Source organism: Micromesistius poutassou, assembly GCF_964030765.1.
Source record: "Micromesistius poutassou genome assembly, chromosome: 5".
NCBI lineage: Eukaryota > Metazoa > Chordata > Actinopteri > Gadiformes > Gadidae > Micromesistius > Micromesistius poutassou.
Window position 1 is genome coordinate 15,458,904 of NC_140275.1, and position 16,998 is coordinate 15,475,901.

At 44.1% G+C, this 16,998-nt stretch overlaps 2 protein-coding genes across 4 annotated transcripts; one reads left to right on the forward strand and one right to left on the reverse strand.

Moving 5' to 3' along the window:
- Nucleotides 1–4,031, reverse strand: atp5fa1 (ATP synthase F1 subunit alpha). The gene is made up of 11 exons (XM_084467991.1): nucleotides 3,895–4,031; nucleotides 3,358–3,433; nucleotides 2,808–2,977; nucleotides 2,442–2,615; nucleotides 2,171–2,337; nucleotides 1,537–1,837; nucleotides 1,053–1,277; nucleotides 837–944; nucleotides 580–724; nucleotides 308–458; nucleotides 1–207 (listed from the first exon to the last, which is right to left on the reverse strand). Exons 1-11 carry the CDS (start codon nucleotides 3,952–3,954, stop codon nucleotides 129–131), a joined length of 1,656 nt encoding a protein of 551 aa, XP_084324117.1. The 5' UTR covers nucleotides 3,955–4,031; the 3' UTR covers nucleotides 1–128.
- Nucleotides 4,032–4,550: 519 nt separating this feature from the next.
- ark2cb (arkadia (RNF111) C-terminal like ring finger ubiquitin ligase 2Cb) lies at nucleotides 4,551–16,742 on the forward strand. 3 transcript variants are annotated; one of them, XM_084468661.1, is made up of 8 exons: nucleotides 4,551–4,702; nucleotides 8,468–8,798; nucleotides 9,122–9,250; nucleotides 9,687–9,816; nucleotides 10,118–10,222; nucleotides 10,624–10,719; nucleotides 11,197–11,300; nucleotides 12,449–16,742. In XM_084468661.1, the coding sequence occupies exons 1-8, from the start codon at nucleotides 4,642–4,644 to the stop codon at nucleotides 12,564–12,566; spliced, it is 1,074 nt and encodes a 357-aa protein (XP_084324787.1). In that variant the 5' UTR covers nucleotides 4,551–4,641; the 3' UTR covers nucleotides 12,567–16,742. The 3 variants fall into 3 exon arrangements, with proteins under 3 accessions (XP_084324787.1, XP_084324788.1, XP_084324789.1); XM_084468662.1 differs by having other exon boundaries at nucleotides 10,118–10,204; XM_084468663.1 differs by having other exon boundaries at nucleotides 9,122–9,169.
- Nucleotides 16,743–16,998: the final 256 nt, after the last annotated feature.

Here is a 16,998-nt window from a genome sequence, read left to right on the forward strand (position 1 = left end):
CGGGGTTTGTAAAATTTTATTCTTTTCAGAAATCTGTACATGGAGGTTTTGGCCTTCGGGGTGCACATAGATAAGTGTAATGGGACAGAGCACACACTGAAGATCAGGAGGGAAGTGCCATGTTCCTTTTACTCAAAGCTGGCCAGGAAGGTCAATACGAGCTTCTTGAGTGTAGCGTCGGATGCTTCGGAGATCATGCCATCAGTCCTGAGATGGTAAGCAAAAAGAATGCATGGTCAGGTCGGGTGATCAGAAAGTCCACATGGCGAGTATGAACAGTGTACATTTTCTTTATTAGATGACTTACCTGATGCTGGCCAGAAGGTCCTGGTGCTGGCTAAGAATGTGCTGCAGGAACGCCTTCTCGAACCGTGTGATCTTGCTGGGATCCATCTTGTCCAGATGCCCTCTGACACCGGCGTAGATCACCGTCACCTGCTCCTCAATGGCCATGGGGCCTATGAAGATGGTCGGCAAATTGGTCATTATTCGAAACCAAAAATATACATAATCTGAGGTAAACAGTTTATAATCTGAGGTAAAACAGTTTATAAAGTGCCTCTGAGGGCTTCAACTCACAGTACTGTCCCTGCTTAAGCAGCTCAGTGAGCCTGACGCCCCTGCTGAGGAGCTGCTGGGTGGTAGCATCGAGGTCAGAGCCGAACTGGGCGAAGGCAGCCACCTCACGGTACTGGGCCAGCTCCAGCTTCATGGTACCGGCAACCTGGGGAGGAACAGGACGCGGTTGGATTAGTGGACATTTTCTCAATTTTCAAGGTTGGCACGTGGAAGCTCTTGTAGGCAAAACAAGAGGGAAACTCTTCAGGAGAGCCTACCTGCTTCATGGCCTTGGTCTGGGCAGCAGATCCTACTCGGGACACAGACAGACCCACGTTGATGGCGGGGCGGATACCCTTGTAGAACAACTCTGTCTCCAAGAAGATCTAGAAATTTAGCCATATTTCAATTAACTTCACTCCGGTCAGGTACCTGCAGAGCATCTCTGCTTGAAAAGGTTCTAGTTGAGATGCAAGGAGGGAAGGAAGACCTACCTGTCCGTCTGTGATGGAGATGACGTTGGTGGGAATGTAGGCGGACACGTCGCCGGCCTGGGTCTCGATAACGGGGAGGGCAGTGAGGGATCCGCCACCGAAGTTGTCGTTCATCTTGGCGGCTCTCTCAAGCAGGCGGGAGTGAAGGTAGAACACATCACCGGGGTAGGCCTCACGACCGGGGGGACGACGCAGCAGCAGGGACATCTGACGGTAGGCCACAGCCTACACAAGGGGGAAAAGATGGTGAAGTGATGGTTAATTTCTTATTTAACCATATTAAATAAATGCAATATGAAATTTGTTATTAATATAGTCAATTAGCTCTGGGGGTTTTACATTAGCATTGTGTCAAATTTAAGGCACCATACAAACATGGGTTTGAAAGTTTAAAACCACAAAACCACTTTGTAAGAAATTCACATGCATATTTAGAATTAAAAATCAATATTATTTTAATTCAAGGGCATCCGCTCCCCCTCACCTGCTTGGACAGATCGTCGTAGATGATCAGGGCATGCTTGCCATTGTCCCTGAAGTACTCTCCCATGGAGCAGCCAGAGTAGGGGGCCAGGTACTGCAGGGGGGCGGCGTCGGAGGCGGTGGCGGACACCACAATGGTGTACTTCATGGCGTCAGCGTCGGTGAGCCGCTTGACCAGCTGGGCCACGGTGGACCTCTTCTGGCCGATGGCCACATAGATGCAGTACAGCTTCTTCTTCTCGTCTGTGCCATCGTTGAAACGCTTCTGGTTGATGATGGTGTCAACGGCAATGGCGGTTTTTCTGTCAAATGGTCAAGATTAGCCATAAGCGAAGGCACTCAAGTTCACTCTAACCAAGTAAAAATAATAAATTAAATGTTTAGCCCTGGTGCTTAAGAAACAAGAAAATATTGAACCCTATACAATCTGAACTTATTGCAGTTTGGATGCAATATAAAATCCAAGGTTAGGAATATCCTATACTATTTATAAAGACACAGGGTGACCTTGCTAAACTTGACTTTCAAGGTGACCCTTGCAAAGATTCAGACGAAAAAGATTAGAAACCATAATAGTCAAGAATAAATCTGTCAAGTCTTTCCTGTGGGGCGTTTGCCCTTCACTTCCAGCTTACCCAGTCTGCCTGTCCCCAATGATGAGCTCACGCTGGCCTCGGCCAATGGGCACCAGGCTGTCCACAGCCTTGATTCCAGTCTGCATGGGCTCCCTGACAGAGATACGGGGGATGATACCGGGGGCCTTAAGACCCACACGCCTGCGGATGGAGGAGCCCAGAGGTCCCTGAGGGGAGAGAGAAGAAGTCAGGTATGGGATCTCCTGGAGAAAACTTCATATGCAACAGCTGAGAGAACTCAAGGGCAAGAAAGTGCGTCATTCTAACCAACCTTTCCATCAATGGCATTTCCCAGAGCGTCCACAACACGGCCCAACAGCTCCAAACCAACAGGTACGTCCACAATGGCACCAGTCCTCTTCACAATGTCCCCCTCCTTGATCAGCTTGTCGTTACCGAACACCACCACACCAACATTGTCGGGCTCCAAATTCAGAGACATACCCTGGGAAAAGCAAGTATTATGATTAGATAATTAAAACGTATAATGCTAAACCAGCAAGTTAAGGGCTCAAGAAAATACTGCCGAGAACAAGTAGTCACTATCTGATTGGTATGCATCAGTGATTGAGAGCTCTTGTACGGCCTGTATGAGACCGACACATGTGCACTTTCAACCACGACTCCTCATCCCCACCTTGAGTCCAGAGGAGAATTCCACCATCTCTTCTGCCTGGACGTTCCTGAGCCCGTACACTCTGGCAATACCGTCACCAATGGACAGCACTCGGCCAGTCTCCTCCAGGTCAGCGCTGGTGTCTGCGCCCAGGATCTTCTCTTCCAGAATGGAGGACACCTCGGCAGTGCCTGTGCAATGAGACCCAAGGATGCCATCAAACTTTCATAGCAAGGGCAAATTATTACTTTGTTAGCCATCGCAGTTGTGTAGCATGACACAGCTGTGCAGCACGGAACAACTGCTGCTAACCGGAATGACCTCACAAATTGCGCTCAAATTAAACACAAATCGGTAATTTAAGAAAAAAAACTCAGTTTGTGTGCATCGCTACATTCTGTAAGGCAGTTATGAATGTAACTTAGAAGAGCTAAATAAGCGCTAGTATGGTGTCGCATAGCACAGCTAATGACCTTTCTTTTTAAAGGAGGATTAACAGGTCAACGTTAGCAACGTTTGACATTGGCAATGTTCTAAATGTTTAAATGCGTGGTAATTTTATCTTGCTTACCGGTCTTTTGCAGCCATGGTCTGCATGTGTGGAGGTGGTTGACCCCAACGCAGGCGGCTGGTAGAGTCTTTGCCACCTAAGTTTAATGACAGATGCGATGCAAAAAACGATGAAACTAAAAAATATTCATTGCTAAATGGTACACAGCATTTAAAGACATTGCAACAGCAGAGTACATTGCAGTATAAATGGAGGACATGCGCTGTCAGTCTTCCTGACCTTCAGAGCGTGGTTGAATGAGTCTAGTCTACTAGCATTAGCATCTGCGGATGCTAACCAGATACGACTTGTCAAAGCCTAAAACATTTATATGTACACCAAAACTAAAAAGGTTTTGCAAATATAAAACATTATTTATCTAAATTGAAAAAGAATAAACGACAAAGCGTGCAATCGGACGAAAAAGTCAAGACGGCTAACGTGCGAAGGCAGCTTTAGGGGCCTGTTACCCTTCACGCCCAAAATATCAGCATTTTGAGTTTAAATAGACACAAAAGGTCCATTAAACAACAAGAAGCCTTCCACTAAAATACTTACATATCCAGCCCGTCTGGGCAGGGAGCGGGCCAGGGCAGCTGCAACTCTTACGGACAACATTTTAGCGTGGCGTTCGGTGACCTGTCCTCCACTAATGACAACGACCTAACCGAGAGAGAGAAGGTAATGGCTGAAAGACTTCTTCTGCTGCACTGTGAGTGACGTCAAACTTTACTTTTAAAGGCTGACACCTACTGGAGAGGAGACACGGTGTATCAACAATGGTGCAATATCATGGATTTATAATGTGCAATATATACAATTTCAAGTACACAATCAGATTCGAAAATATCTTTATTGGCATGGAAAAATATTGAGCAAATAAAATATTTATATAAATAAAAATAAAAATTGCCAAAGCAGTTTCAGGCGGCTTTTTTTTGTCGGCTTTTCTGTCGTCTAATTTAAAACGTTAAAAAACATAAATATAAATGCATACAATATCAATACCATAACATTGAAAAATATATCATACTATACAATAGTATAAAATATTACATTATTTTAAACACTACATACTAAAGATATGCTTTACATTTATTAAAAAGTCTAACATACTAAAGATATGTACGCAACACCGCCCCCTGCGGCCTGAAGGCAGAATGACACGTGTGCTTTGTGAAGGATGAGGACGTTGACAGTTTGCCTGTGTGGTGCTAGCCAGCAACAGCCGCTTGAATGTAGGTCCGCATGGGCTGTTTTACATCTCTAAATAACCCAGCGGCAAGATAAGAAAAGGATCCCAGGATGGTTTTAGTGCATGTCGGATACCTGGTTCTCCCCGTATTCGGCTCAGTCAGAAACAGAGGTAACGTATTCCGCTTCATATGAATCACAAGAACATGTGCCCTGTTTATCTTAATATGCACTGCAGCTGTTAGCGGCTAGCTACACCGAGCTAACTGTTGTGTTAGCTCGGGTTAGCCAGCCCTCCTTTTTAAAACGGACACGGGATTTAAACAAAATCAGTACAACCGTGAGTTCAATTTAGAGTTTTTATTAAACCAAATACAACCAATCCGCCGAATAACCTAGATTTTCCGTAGATGTTTTGTATTACGACCAGCCCTACCTGTTAAGACCAGCTCACTGGCTGGCGGGCACCGACTACTTCCTGAACCGAAAAAAAACATCCTCACAAAAGAACGTGTTTTTGTCAAGTGGAATGAAAAGCGTTATCACAAGAACACGCGTTTAGTGTCGTGTGAACTACACTCACATGTAAATGTCGTGTCGTAATAATTTGGAATTTAAACTTTCAACCTCGCAATGCATTTGGCCCTGTCGTTATGTTGATTGCAACCTAAAACACCTCTGAGGTAGACGGAGCCCTTCAGCCAGGCAGCTTATCAGTGTCTGGATGATGTCATTTGAAGATCATCTGCTGCTGCTAGCGCTCACGGGGTTTTTCAACATGCAAACATGGCATTAGTTTAAAGATACGCCGCCGATTGAGAGGTAAACGCGTTGCTGCTGAGCCGTCAGATCATGTGTCTGCCTTTTCTGTTTAGTTTATAATTGGCTTTTTAGTCTGTCTGGCTCAACACCCCAATGTGCCGTCTCTGTACAAAGCATTTTCCAAGCTACAGTGTGACATTAATTTCACAACAGTGGCATCAATGATTTCATTGTGCTTTTATTTCTGTTCTTATTCCCTGTTTCATAGTATCGAGGCTGGCTCTACATTCTGCATTTATCAGATCTTTGTCGCCCCCCCCCCCCTTCCCCCCCATTGTGTAGCTAATGATCATCTGCTGCTGTGTGGTGTGGCGTGGCCTGTTCTCTGCATTTAGCTGTATTGTGAACCCCTTCTTCATTTCCTCTTTCCATCAGAAGACGACATTGGTATTAAAAAAGCACCCCCTCCCCCTCTCCCCCCCAAGAATGTCTGCAGCTCTATAGACTCTCCATGTAAACCAGACAAACATAGCTAACACCTATAGCAATAACAGAGCACCTTTTTTGTCTTATTCTGTTAAATGGCTGTAGCAATAGAGTTGAACGTTTAGATCATTCTTAGATGATCAGTTGAATGTCATTGTGTACCTCCCATCCAGTCTTGATAGACAACATGCTGTAAATTCCTGTAAAGTGGATACATTTTGCATGATCTTAAATACTACACTGCATTGAACACCAGAATTCGGCTCATCTCCCTTCTATTCACACAGGGTGCATTGTACATGATTCAGATGGAATTGAATTTGGCAAATATTTATAAGTTCGATCCCTATGCATGCCATATAATGATTTGCTCAACTGTAGCAGTCGGGCATACTGGTTAAGGATCACTAAAATTATCACAAGTACACTGCACCTGTTCAAAACAACCCGCCATAACCGTCTCCATTTTTTGTGTAATCCTTTGTTACCCTTCTGCAAATTTAAAGCTTTGAAACACACTGAAACGTCTGGGCATTTTCCCTCCTATGGGGCAACATTAAACGGTTAAGCTACGTTAAGCAAAACACAATCACTGGTGGTTCATAACTTTCCAATGACCCTCTCCTCACTAACATAAAGGCAAAATGCTATCCATTTCACAGGGATGCCTATCTCCTGCACTGCTAAAGAGATCCTCTCTTAGTAATAACGTCTTTATTGTTTGGTTGTGGTCTCTCTTTACCTTTTTGTTCTGGTAATAGTAGCCTACTTCAATGCATGGTCACATTTATGATTCATAGTTTATTTGTTTTTGTTGTTTTTTACTACATGGACTGGTGAAAAATCCAATGTAATCTTTCTGTAGTAAAGATGTACCCTTGCTGTACTGAAATCATGTGCTGTAGCCAACACGTCTTCTCATTGGATGCTGCTTCTGTTCTTTTTTAACCCTATATGGAGCATGGTGGGCCTTGCCTTCAGTCTACGTTTATATTTTACATTTTTTTGTTGCATGGAATTATACTATTATTAAAAAATACAACAACAAAAAACAACACAAATTCCACATATACTAATATTTTTTCAATAAAGAAAATAGTGTTTTTCCTAACCTTCAGTGTGCTTCTTGCTGATTTCCATTTATTGTTCTCCCTCTCCCGTGTACCCCGACTCCAGTTCCCCCTCCCCTCCTTCACCCCACCCCACCTCCTCCCACTGTGACATAGATAGACGATTTCCACGCTTCCGTCATCACAGGGCCTGAATGAGTCTATCTACTGTCATTCATAGTGTATGTTTACACAGATGCCTGAACAAATGCAGCATGCTATGACACAGTCTTAGTCTCAAGCCTCTGACCAGGGGAAGCCATATCGTTCCTTTTAGAGAAATATAATATTTGGCTAATATAACTAAAATATATTTTCCATAATAATAAGAAAAATACATTTGTATATTTATGGGTTTACATTATGTAAATATTTGTATTTTATTCAAAATGATGGCCAGAATCTGGAATACTTGAATAACAAATGTGTTATCCTTTGCCTTCTCCACAGTGGTTACAGGCAGTCATGCAGGAAACCTGATACATTTCTTAACCAAAACAACTTTTTTTCAGGTTGTGTTATAGCTCTGCTGCATTTTTCAAGTATACTAGTAAATGCGATGTAGATTTGGCCTGTTTCCTCATGATTAGAGCTACTCTAACCTATTGCAAGCGATCGTTTCTATAAAGAGAATATTGATATTTTTGGAAGAAACGCAGAAGTTTTACAGAAACGGTACACACTACATTCTCAATTATATGCGAATAAAAGATATATAACATTATGTACTACGGAAATTAGAGACAAAAAAGGAAATTTAAAATCAAATCCATTGCCCTTTTCCTGACATAAAAAAACTTCAATAATTCTTTGCTATCTAGTTAGCCCTCAAATGTGTTACTTTTAAACACTCTCAGCGTAGACAAAGCCCTGTTTTTTTATTCCTGTGAACCCTAACGGCACCAAGTTTCTTCTAGTTTCTAAATAGCTGTGGTTTGAGAGAGCAGGGAAAACCATGGAACTGGCATGTAATGCTATTCTAGCAATTTCCTCTGGATGTGGGGTCTGTAAGTAAGAAAAATGAGCAGAAGTGGACTTCATAAAACAATGAACAATCGGCTTTGGCAAATCGAAAAACATTCAACAGCCATTTTTTTCTTTTTCTTTTTTAGCTTCATAATGCTTGGTAAAGTCATCTTGCAGAACTTAATGTGGATCTTGACAATAAAGTCAATATTACAGCAAGCTGGCAATTTAACAAGAACTCCATACAATACATTTGTCACAAATTGTTCCAGTCTCTTGTGTCCAGTATTGGCGAAACCGCGACTTGACTTCCATAGTGTTTTGAATAAAATAGATGGGGAAATATGTCAGAGAAAGTTAATAGGACTTGAAAGTCAACACTGCGCAGGTTAAAAAAAAGATAAGAACTGCCTCTTGTTTTCATGGTACTTCTGGTTATCATCATTTCCCCACCCCACAGAAGTATTTTTCACCATAGGTAAGCGTTAGGGCTTCATTAAGAACGCTGCATCACATACGCAGTGACACCACATTTCACCTACAATTAATTCCAGCATATCTCTCTCCTCAGCCGTGTTGACGAGTTCTCCTTATCCCCTCCCTCCCTTCCGCAGGATCCCATTTCAACCGGCAACAGCAGCAGCAGCAACAGCAGCACAGCCATGCTACCTCTTGCCGGCACTTCCAGCTAGGCCCTCAGGCCCCGCTCCCCATGGACTTCCCCCTGCCCCACCCCGGGCAGCCCCAGTCAGGCATTAACCCCCACCTCGCCCCACCGGGCCACCAGCATGGCCCCCCTCTCCACGCACCCCTCAACCCCCTGCCAGCGCCCCAGTTCCAGGATATCTCCGCCCCCCCCTTCCTACCTCAGGCATTACACCAGCAATACCTCCTGCAGCAGCAGCTCTTGGAGGCCCAGCACCGACACATCCTGCCGCCATCCAGGTACCGCATGGTCGCGCTGAGGTCACCTGGGGGGAAACGGAAATCATAGCTTTACCTGATCCATTTGAACACTCGATGAAAGATTTGATTTGTTGCCTTATTTTGATATTGCATAGTGACTTTTTTTTATTGGACGTTTTGATGCAAGACCTTCATCGTCTACTCGTCCCTCTCCTACATACCAGTCTCCTGAACAAAGTGTTCTGTCAATAGTTACTTTACTAATGGTTTCTACCGGTATACATAAAGCTACTGCTTCCGTGGTGTAACATTTTTTATCAATGCATTTGACTTTTGATTGTGTTCTGATCGTTCTCTTGCAGACGCACCCCAGAGAGAGTTGCCCACCAGACCCACAGACTGAGACCAGGGTATGAGTTCGCCCCCCCTCTCCATGTCACCCCTCAGCCTGTGCTCCAGCAGCCCCGTTACCTGGCCGAAGGGACAGACTGGTAATCCATCCCAATACAGGGTTCAATGATAATATACTGGTCCCAAGACCTTTTTCACTGGCCCTCACTCAAAGTTGTATTTATCAGTGTTGGAACTTAAAACCAGACTTATGTTCCTTCCCATGTTTAATAATCATTAATTTAAACAAATGCAAACACCTCAAACAAGATAATGTCTTGCCCCTGCTGACAGCCATCTCAGTACAACACTGCATATTTAAATTTTTAAATGCAGATGTATACACTTTATCAAATGCCTTCCAAAGTGCACACTTTCAATTGTGGAAGAGTGCATGTACAGCATATTGGATGTGATTATCTTCCTTCAACTGTAGGTCTTCCTCTCATTGAGGTGACCAACCCAAGCCATATCAAAACTGTCTTCTGTGAGATGCATTTGGTTGACGGGAGCTCTTATGTTTGCTGTCCTTCCCAGGGATCTGAGTGTGGATGCCGGGATGCCCCCGCACCAGTACCACCTCCATCCACTGCCACAGCACTATCAGCACTACCTAACCTCTCCCCGGATGCACCACTTCCCCAGGAACAATGCCTCAACACAAGTGGTGAGCCCTGCCCCCCTCCTTACTATAAAATACCCGATAAGCGGTTTTGTGGACAAAGCCAGAGCCCTTGTCGCAATTCGTCTTAATTACCTTCCCAGCTTTCTTGACTTGGTCTGGCATCGCCCTGTACTTGGGAACCCAAGAGAAATTGAGTACTTTTCCTTTAGTGTAAACAGGTCAAGCCAGCCAGCCAGCCAGCCAGCCTGCCTGCCAGCCACTGCTGGGACGTGTTTGTTTGTTCATAGATTTCCCCCACCGCTCAGCTGACCTCTGCTGCTCCTGTGATGTGCTCCACCCGCAGGTCGTCCACGAGATCCGGAACTACCCGTACCCACAGCTGCACCTGCTGGCTCTGCAGAGCCTCAACCCCTCCCGCCACGCTTCAGCGGTGAGAGAGAGCTATGAGGTTGGTCGCTCCTGCTGCTTCCCTCCAGCAGACACATCTGTCCTCACCCATTCATTACCATGCCTCATCCTGTGACCAACTTCACTAGACGAGCCCGCCTCACCTACTACCACCACCACCCATTCCCCCTCCCACCCATCCATCCACCCACTCACTCATCCAACACACCCCAATAGCTGCCACGTTTTTTCTCTACAGATTTATTTTGGGAGCGGAGCCCAAAAAAGGACAAATACATTTAGAAACCATTCATTGTAATCTTTTTTTAAATTTGCCTTTTTTCGTTTAAAGTTCGTCAGTCCAAATTGTATCGTTTTTGTGATCATCAACACATCCAGAGCAACAGAGAGGATAGTCTCTCCCCCCATTGAACTGTCTGCCCTCCCCCCTCTGGTGTGTAGGAGCTCCTGCAGCTGGAGGACCGGCTGGGCAGCGTGAACCGCGGGGCCGTCCAGACCACCATAGAGAGGTTCACTTTCCCACATAAGTATAAGAAGGTGAGGACCAAACGCGCAGGAAGGATGCGATGGTTGGGGAGGGGGGAGGGTATTGAGGCACAACCCCAAAAGACTGCAGAGGGGGTTGCATCCCGTGGTATTCCATTTCTTAGGGGGTGACGCAATTTGCTCTGAACACAACAGTCAGGGTTACAGGATAAACAATTCCTGCCAAGGGGTGAGTCATCAAGCTTTGTGAAGGTTTTTTTTTTTTTCGATTTAATTAGAATATTTAGTAAAATCTCTGCAGAGCTATGGAGACACTCAACCAAAAACGTCGGGGGCAGGTGAGTCAGAACAAATTAATTTAAAGCTATGTTTATCTGAAAACCTTTTTTGTTCTTTATTGCTACCGATGTATCTCAAAAGTGTGACATGTCTGTTTAATTAGGACTGTAATGTCGGCTGTTGGCCGAAATTGGCGGTCTGGGTCTGGGTAAGGCATGGCACAGTGAAATGAATGTGACCCTTCCACAGAGAATACCACAGGACCTGAAGATGTGTCTGGAGGACGAGGAGCTGGACACGGACGAGAAGTGCACCATCTGTCTGTCCATGCTGGAGGACGGAGAGGACGTCAGGTGAACACTCGCTATTGGCTCATTCTCAATCTACCTGTGAAAAGATGAACGCTAATGTGTTCTTTGCTAACGTCCCTTACCCCAGCTACATGGTAACAATGTTCTCTGTAAGAGATGGGTCTTGTTGTGAGGTTGTTGGTAACTGCATTGAAGTCATCCTTGATTTATCATGTATGATGTGCAGTGGGGTTCATTTGAAAGAAAATACAGGACATATCTTGAGATGTTTTTACCTTAATCTGGTTTCCACTACAGTGGCCATCACTGTCTCCATCAACTATGGTCTGTACAAGACATGTACTATGTCTTGTACTGTACATGTATTAAATTGCTGTGTATTCAGTGTTAAATTGTGATGTCTTTCTGGGGAGTAGCAATCTTAGTATCTCCCAAGGTCCATGCTGGGGAAACAGCTGGTCTTCACATTTGTATACTACACTATAAGGACTACACTTGCATTATATTCCTGCTGAGTTGATGCACATGGGGGATATCACTATTTAGACTAATTAGTGCGTTCCACATGAATTTAAGTGATTAAGATTGAAGTCCTAACAGGCTGTCACATTTCCTCATCTGGGAATATAGCAAGGATTTGCCATCTTGCGAGAAACGTTTCTTATATTAAAGGAGTGTGCAGCCGCCCTATTGCGATTGGCAGAATCTATGTTTTATCCACCTTTTTGATACAGAATAAAACGCTTCTCCTCTCTGGGTCGAGGGAGCTCGTGGAATCAGTTGACAGGCTGGCCTGAACCAAACCTTCTGGGAGAGCTTTATAATGATGTTTTTAAATTGCTTTCTAGACCGTTTCTGTGAGGTAAACTGTTTTGCGGGGACGTCTCTAAGCCCTTTGCTTTTGCCCAATTTCGTACATCAAATGAGTCACAGTTAAAAAGAAAAGTTTGGACAATAGGTCTAGCCTGAGTCACGTTTGAAAGGCTTCCTGGCCCTCCCCAGTGGCACACGTGAACCGAGTAACCGAGCAAACACTCTCCAATTTCCGCCACAAAGTGTTGTAAAATGCTCTCCTCTCATCTTGGTTCAGTTTGTCTTCTAACAAAGCCATTGATGCATATCGATTTAGTATTTGCTGTTGTTTAAACGCAGTCTAACCTTTTCCTCACCCTCCTCCCTCGTCTCTCTAGGAGATTACCCTGCATGCACCTCTTCCACCAGGGGTGCGTGGACCAGTGGCTGGCCACCAGCAGGAAGTGCCCCATCTGCAGAGTGGACATTGAGACCCAGCTGACCGCTGACAGTTGATGCCCCCTCCTGCGGGCCACCCGTGCAGCTTTTTGGATCTGGTCTCGTCATTCTCCTACCGCCCCCTTCTGGAGGGAGGCCGGAGGTCGGAGCGCTGCCAAACGACGACAACACCGCCACCTCCTCCTCCTCCACCTCCTGCTCCTCCCGCCCTCTGCATCACCCAATGAGCCTGCCTTCTGAGCCAGCCGAAGAGCCAACCCAATGTGGACGAGGGGATCAACAAAGCACACGCAACACGGCAAGGAAATGTGGGGGTGGGTGAGAGGGGGGGAGGGCTCATGCATAGGCAGAGGGCTCATTAGATGGACGCTTGACTCTTGGCTGAATGGGAGAGAAAAAAAAGGGGGGTAAATGTCCAAAAACAGATGTGCTGAGGCTTCTTGTGACTCTGTCAGATTGTGTACCCTGGTCAACTTTCTCCCCGTTACAGCCACCACGATGTAACGCGCCAAATCTTTCAAACTCTCTCTCGCTCTCTGTCTCACGCGCTGTGATGAGGTTGTCCCAAACCCCCCACCCCAAACCCCACCACTGTTTCTGCCACCTCTTTCTACCCCCTTACATCCCTCCCTCACCTCGCCCCCGCCCTCGCCCCCCCAGGCCTGTGAAAAACAAATCCTTTAAGCTAGCGCCCCCTAGCCGAGCCCTCAGTACATCTGTACAGAACATTAACCAGTGGTTGGCATGAGGTTGTATGGTGTGCACTCTTGTAGCTGAATGCTTGTGGTGTTTTGGAGTCTAGTACTGAATTTCAAGTTATTTGCAGAGTAACAGTGTTGTGTAGCAAGCAAAAAAAAGCCCTTTCGCTTTAAGACATATTTACGTGAATTATATAACCGCAGAGAGGAGAAATGCAACTTTTTATTTTTAAAATGTGAAGATATTTGGAATGTTAAATCTTCATAGGCATTACATAGAAGGAAGCTTTACAGAATCTGTTAAAAAAAAAAAAAGGCCAAAAAACTCTCACTGTCTCTCTCTGGCGCTCTCTCGCGCGCTCTGTCCCTCTCTTTTATCTAACATGGTCTTGGATTTACCGTTAGTAGACGTCATCAGAGTTGATGCTAAAACCGCTAACTGCAGGCATGGCTTCCAGTGATCTGTGTAGTGTTTGTAGCCGGGCCTCTCTACCCTAGAGCGGAGGCCCGGGATGTGCATGCTGTATGGCAGGCTTGGGCTGTGTCGTATTGTGGACAGGGATTGTTTTCTACCACAAGTAGAAAACAGGAATTGTGTGCACGCCTGCGCGTATGCGTGTGTGTCGTGTGCATGTGAAACCGTATACGATGACTCTGCCGATCCCACTCACCCTTCAAGGGGGGGGGGGGGGGGGACCAGAATGCACCCCAACTCTCTCACCCCCATCGCACCCTTCTCTCCGCCCCACCCCGCACGCACGCAGACGCGCACGCACACACACACACACACACACATGCACGCACGCACGCACGAACACACACACACACACACACACACACACACACACACACACACACACACACAGAGTTGCTCCCAGAGACTGATCCACCGTTCAATGCCGACCTCATCCCCCTCCGACAAGGGGGGGGGGGGGGGGTCCCCAGAGGTGGTGCGCCGCGTACATCCGTGTCTAACAGTAACTCCTCTCCGTCAACTCCCCTCCGTCGCCTCATTTAACGGCATGATCTCTCCCCCCGAGGACGCCGTGCCTGCAGAGTCTTGCCATTAGTGAATAGCAGTGTGATGTTTGTATGACCTATTTACCGGAACCTTATTGCCTAATCGAACAAGCACACGTGATTCTCTACACCTATTTAATCGCCTACGTTTGTTGTTTGTCGTCGTGTCGGCTCCTCCTCATTTCAATCTAATCTATGAGTTGCTCCCTTTTTTCAGTTTTTTTTTTTTTGCCAAAACGGCCGTGTCTGGTGTTACGGGGGGGAAATGGGTCTTTAGTTTGCCTAATGATGTGTTTCTAGAATGTGTATGATTGCAACACAACCCACCCAGCCCCCCCCTCTCTCCATGATAGTAGTGTATGGTACTGCTAGTATGGCTGTGATGTGCTCTGTGATAGAAGCCGTTTTTGTCTGTATCATGCATGAGCCATGTTGGTGTAGTTCGCTTGAAGGAGGGTGAAAGGGAGAAAAGCCATCCATTTAAAAAAAAAAAAAAAGAAAAGAAAAAATACCAAACGATTTTTCTTAACTTTTACGTTGGGATATTCTGTTGTCTGTTTCTTCCATTAGTTTTATTTTTTTTGTTCCTTATGGAAATTGTGATTTCTTTTTTTTCGTTTTATTTCGCTCTCATGCCAATTTGGACAAGGTAATTGGGTGCCTTGTCTGTTTAACCATTTTTGAAGATAAAGCTGCAATGCTGAAAACATATTTATTGCTGTTCTAATGTAGCTTGTGTTTTGTAAATGCACTATAATATGGAGTTGCCTGATTTTTGGTTTGGTGGTGTGGGGTCTCCTTGTCCTAGATTATGTGTTTGTATTGAGTTACAAGTATCTTCATGCTTCCTTGTGTACTATTGGAGGGTAACTTGACTGTTTGTGTTGCGTTCATTATTTTGATTCCTCTTTTTTTTTTCGTATATGAAACCTCCATCCCAAAAAAATAATCTTGACATGGATGAAAATGGAGTTTCTAGTCCACATAGAATGCTGTGATTTAAGATGCCTTAAGTATTTAACAATCATTATTTATTACTAACTGTAGCTAGCTAGCTATCGTGGTGGAATATTTAATGTCTCTATCTCATAACTTTGCAATTTAATCAATATATTTATTTAGAAATAACACAAAATAGAAAAAAATAATACCTCATTATGCATTGGTCGGTGGGGATGCTTTTGCATGCCGTCTGTGTGTTTCCTTTTTTCTTTTTTTCTTTTTTTTCCAAAGAAAAAGAAAAAAATAATAACCTTTTCAAAAAGTATTTCAAAAACAGTTTCTAGCCAGCATGGTGCTGTTGATCTGGATCACATTCCATCTGTGTCATACATTTTCTATTACATTTCTCTCATCTTCCGTTATAATCACTGCTTTTGATTTGTCTGATCATCCCAGATGGGAGACAATCCCTCAATATTATTATTATTATTATTATTATTATTATTATTACGGCCATTGCTTGCTTTTCAAAACATGGTACAGCTTTATTTCCCATAATCAATATTTGTTTGAGTTTTTTTTTTCAGTTATATTGTTTGATATCACCATGTTTAGGATATTCCATCATATCCAGATCTTAATTCAAAGCTTATTCCCTGCCCTGCCCCCTCCCCCCTAAGCGGGGTCTGTATTATTTGGTACTATGTATTGCTGGCAATTGCTTTGTTTGTGTGGGGTCCGGATGGTAGCTAACATGCTAACTCAAGCTATTGATCTTATTGAGCAAATTAATGGTGTATTACCGTGGTTATCCGGTTCTAGGTAGACTTGTATTACACCTGGTTATAATAAGCTAACCACTTGTTTTTCTGTGTGCATTTTTCCCCTAATCCAGCATATAATTATACCACATTACGGATTGGGTAGCGTTGATTGGTCTTAACTATTATTTCATTTCGTGCTCTCACTGGCCTTACCCTATGCCCTCTGCAGTGTGTCCCATTAATCCAGAGCAACCTGGACCGTAGCCATAGTATTAACTCAAGCTGGTGAACCGGAATGAACAGTAGAACTCAAAGCACAAGCTTTTTAATGCATGTCCTTCTCAGGTTTTCCTATGTGTACGTGGGAGTAGCTCTGTAGATGTGTTTAATATGATGCTGTACCTTCTTGAATATTTCAGATGTTTCTTTGCTGCTGAGAAAAAAAAAATACACAAAACACAAAACCCATGTTGATTATTAACCTGCCAGTGAAAAGGGACACGGCCATCTTTGTACAACACACTGCTGTTTTGCTGTAACCGCGCAATGTTTTATGATCTTGAGTATTTTATAGAAAAAGTAGAAGTATGTATCAATAATATGAAAGCAATAGCTACATCATAATGAAGAATAACATGATCAGTGATTATTGTGGAAACTCTTTAGATTCACTCTGGGTGGATTTTGTACTGTATTTATTACTAATGATGATGCAAAAGTTGCATAGCTTAACCCAAACTGTTCTGTCTCCTTTTTTTATTTATTGTCTTGTATATGATCTTTTTGTATGTGTTTTTCAAATAAACCGCCTAAAATGCTCATTAAACACGTCCCTTGCTTTTCTCATTTGGGTTTGTTGAATAGGAATGAAGGACACATAATTGAGCATCAACATCTTATTTTATTATTACAAATAACCATTGGTGAAACAACAGTATAAAATCCAACATTTACTCATTACTTCTTTTCATAGGTACATGTGTACTGTGGCATTTGGTGAAAAGAGGCAGGTAAACAGTGTATTTGAACCTACAATGTGCATCTGATCACGTGGCAATGTGGTCT

What these genes read in the sequence shown, in the direction of transcription:
- atp5fa1 (XM_084467991.1), bottom strand. Translation starts at nt 3,954, where the DNA reads ATGTTGTCCGTAAGAGTTGCAGCTGCCCTGGCCCGCTCCCTGCCCAGA. An exon ending in ACCATGGCTGCAAAAGACCG is followed by an intron (nt 2,978 to 3,357) that starts GTAAGCAAGATA and finishes CTCATTGCACAG; the next exon opens with GCACTGCCGAGGTGTCCTCC. An exon ending in AATTCTCCTCTGGACTCAAG is followed by an intron (nt 2,616 to 2,807) that starts GTGGGGATGAGG and finishes TGCTTTTCCCAG; the next exon opens with GGTATGTCTCTGAATTTGGA.
- ark2cb (XM_084468661.1), top strand. Translation starts at nt 4,642, where the DNA reads ATGGTTTTAGTGCATGTCGGATACCTGGTTCTCCCCGTATTCGGCTCA. An exon ending in CGGCTCAGTCAGAAACAGAG is followed by an intron (nt 4,703 to 8,467) that starts GTAACGTATTCC and finishes TCCCTTCCGCAG; the next exon opens with GATCCCATTTCAACCGGCAA. An exon ending in GAGGACGGAGAGGACGTCAG is followed by an intron (nt 11,301 to 12,448) that starts GTGAACACTCGC and finishes TCGTCTCTCTAG; the next exon opens with GAGATTACCCTGCATGCACC.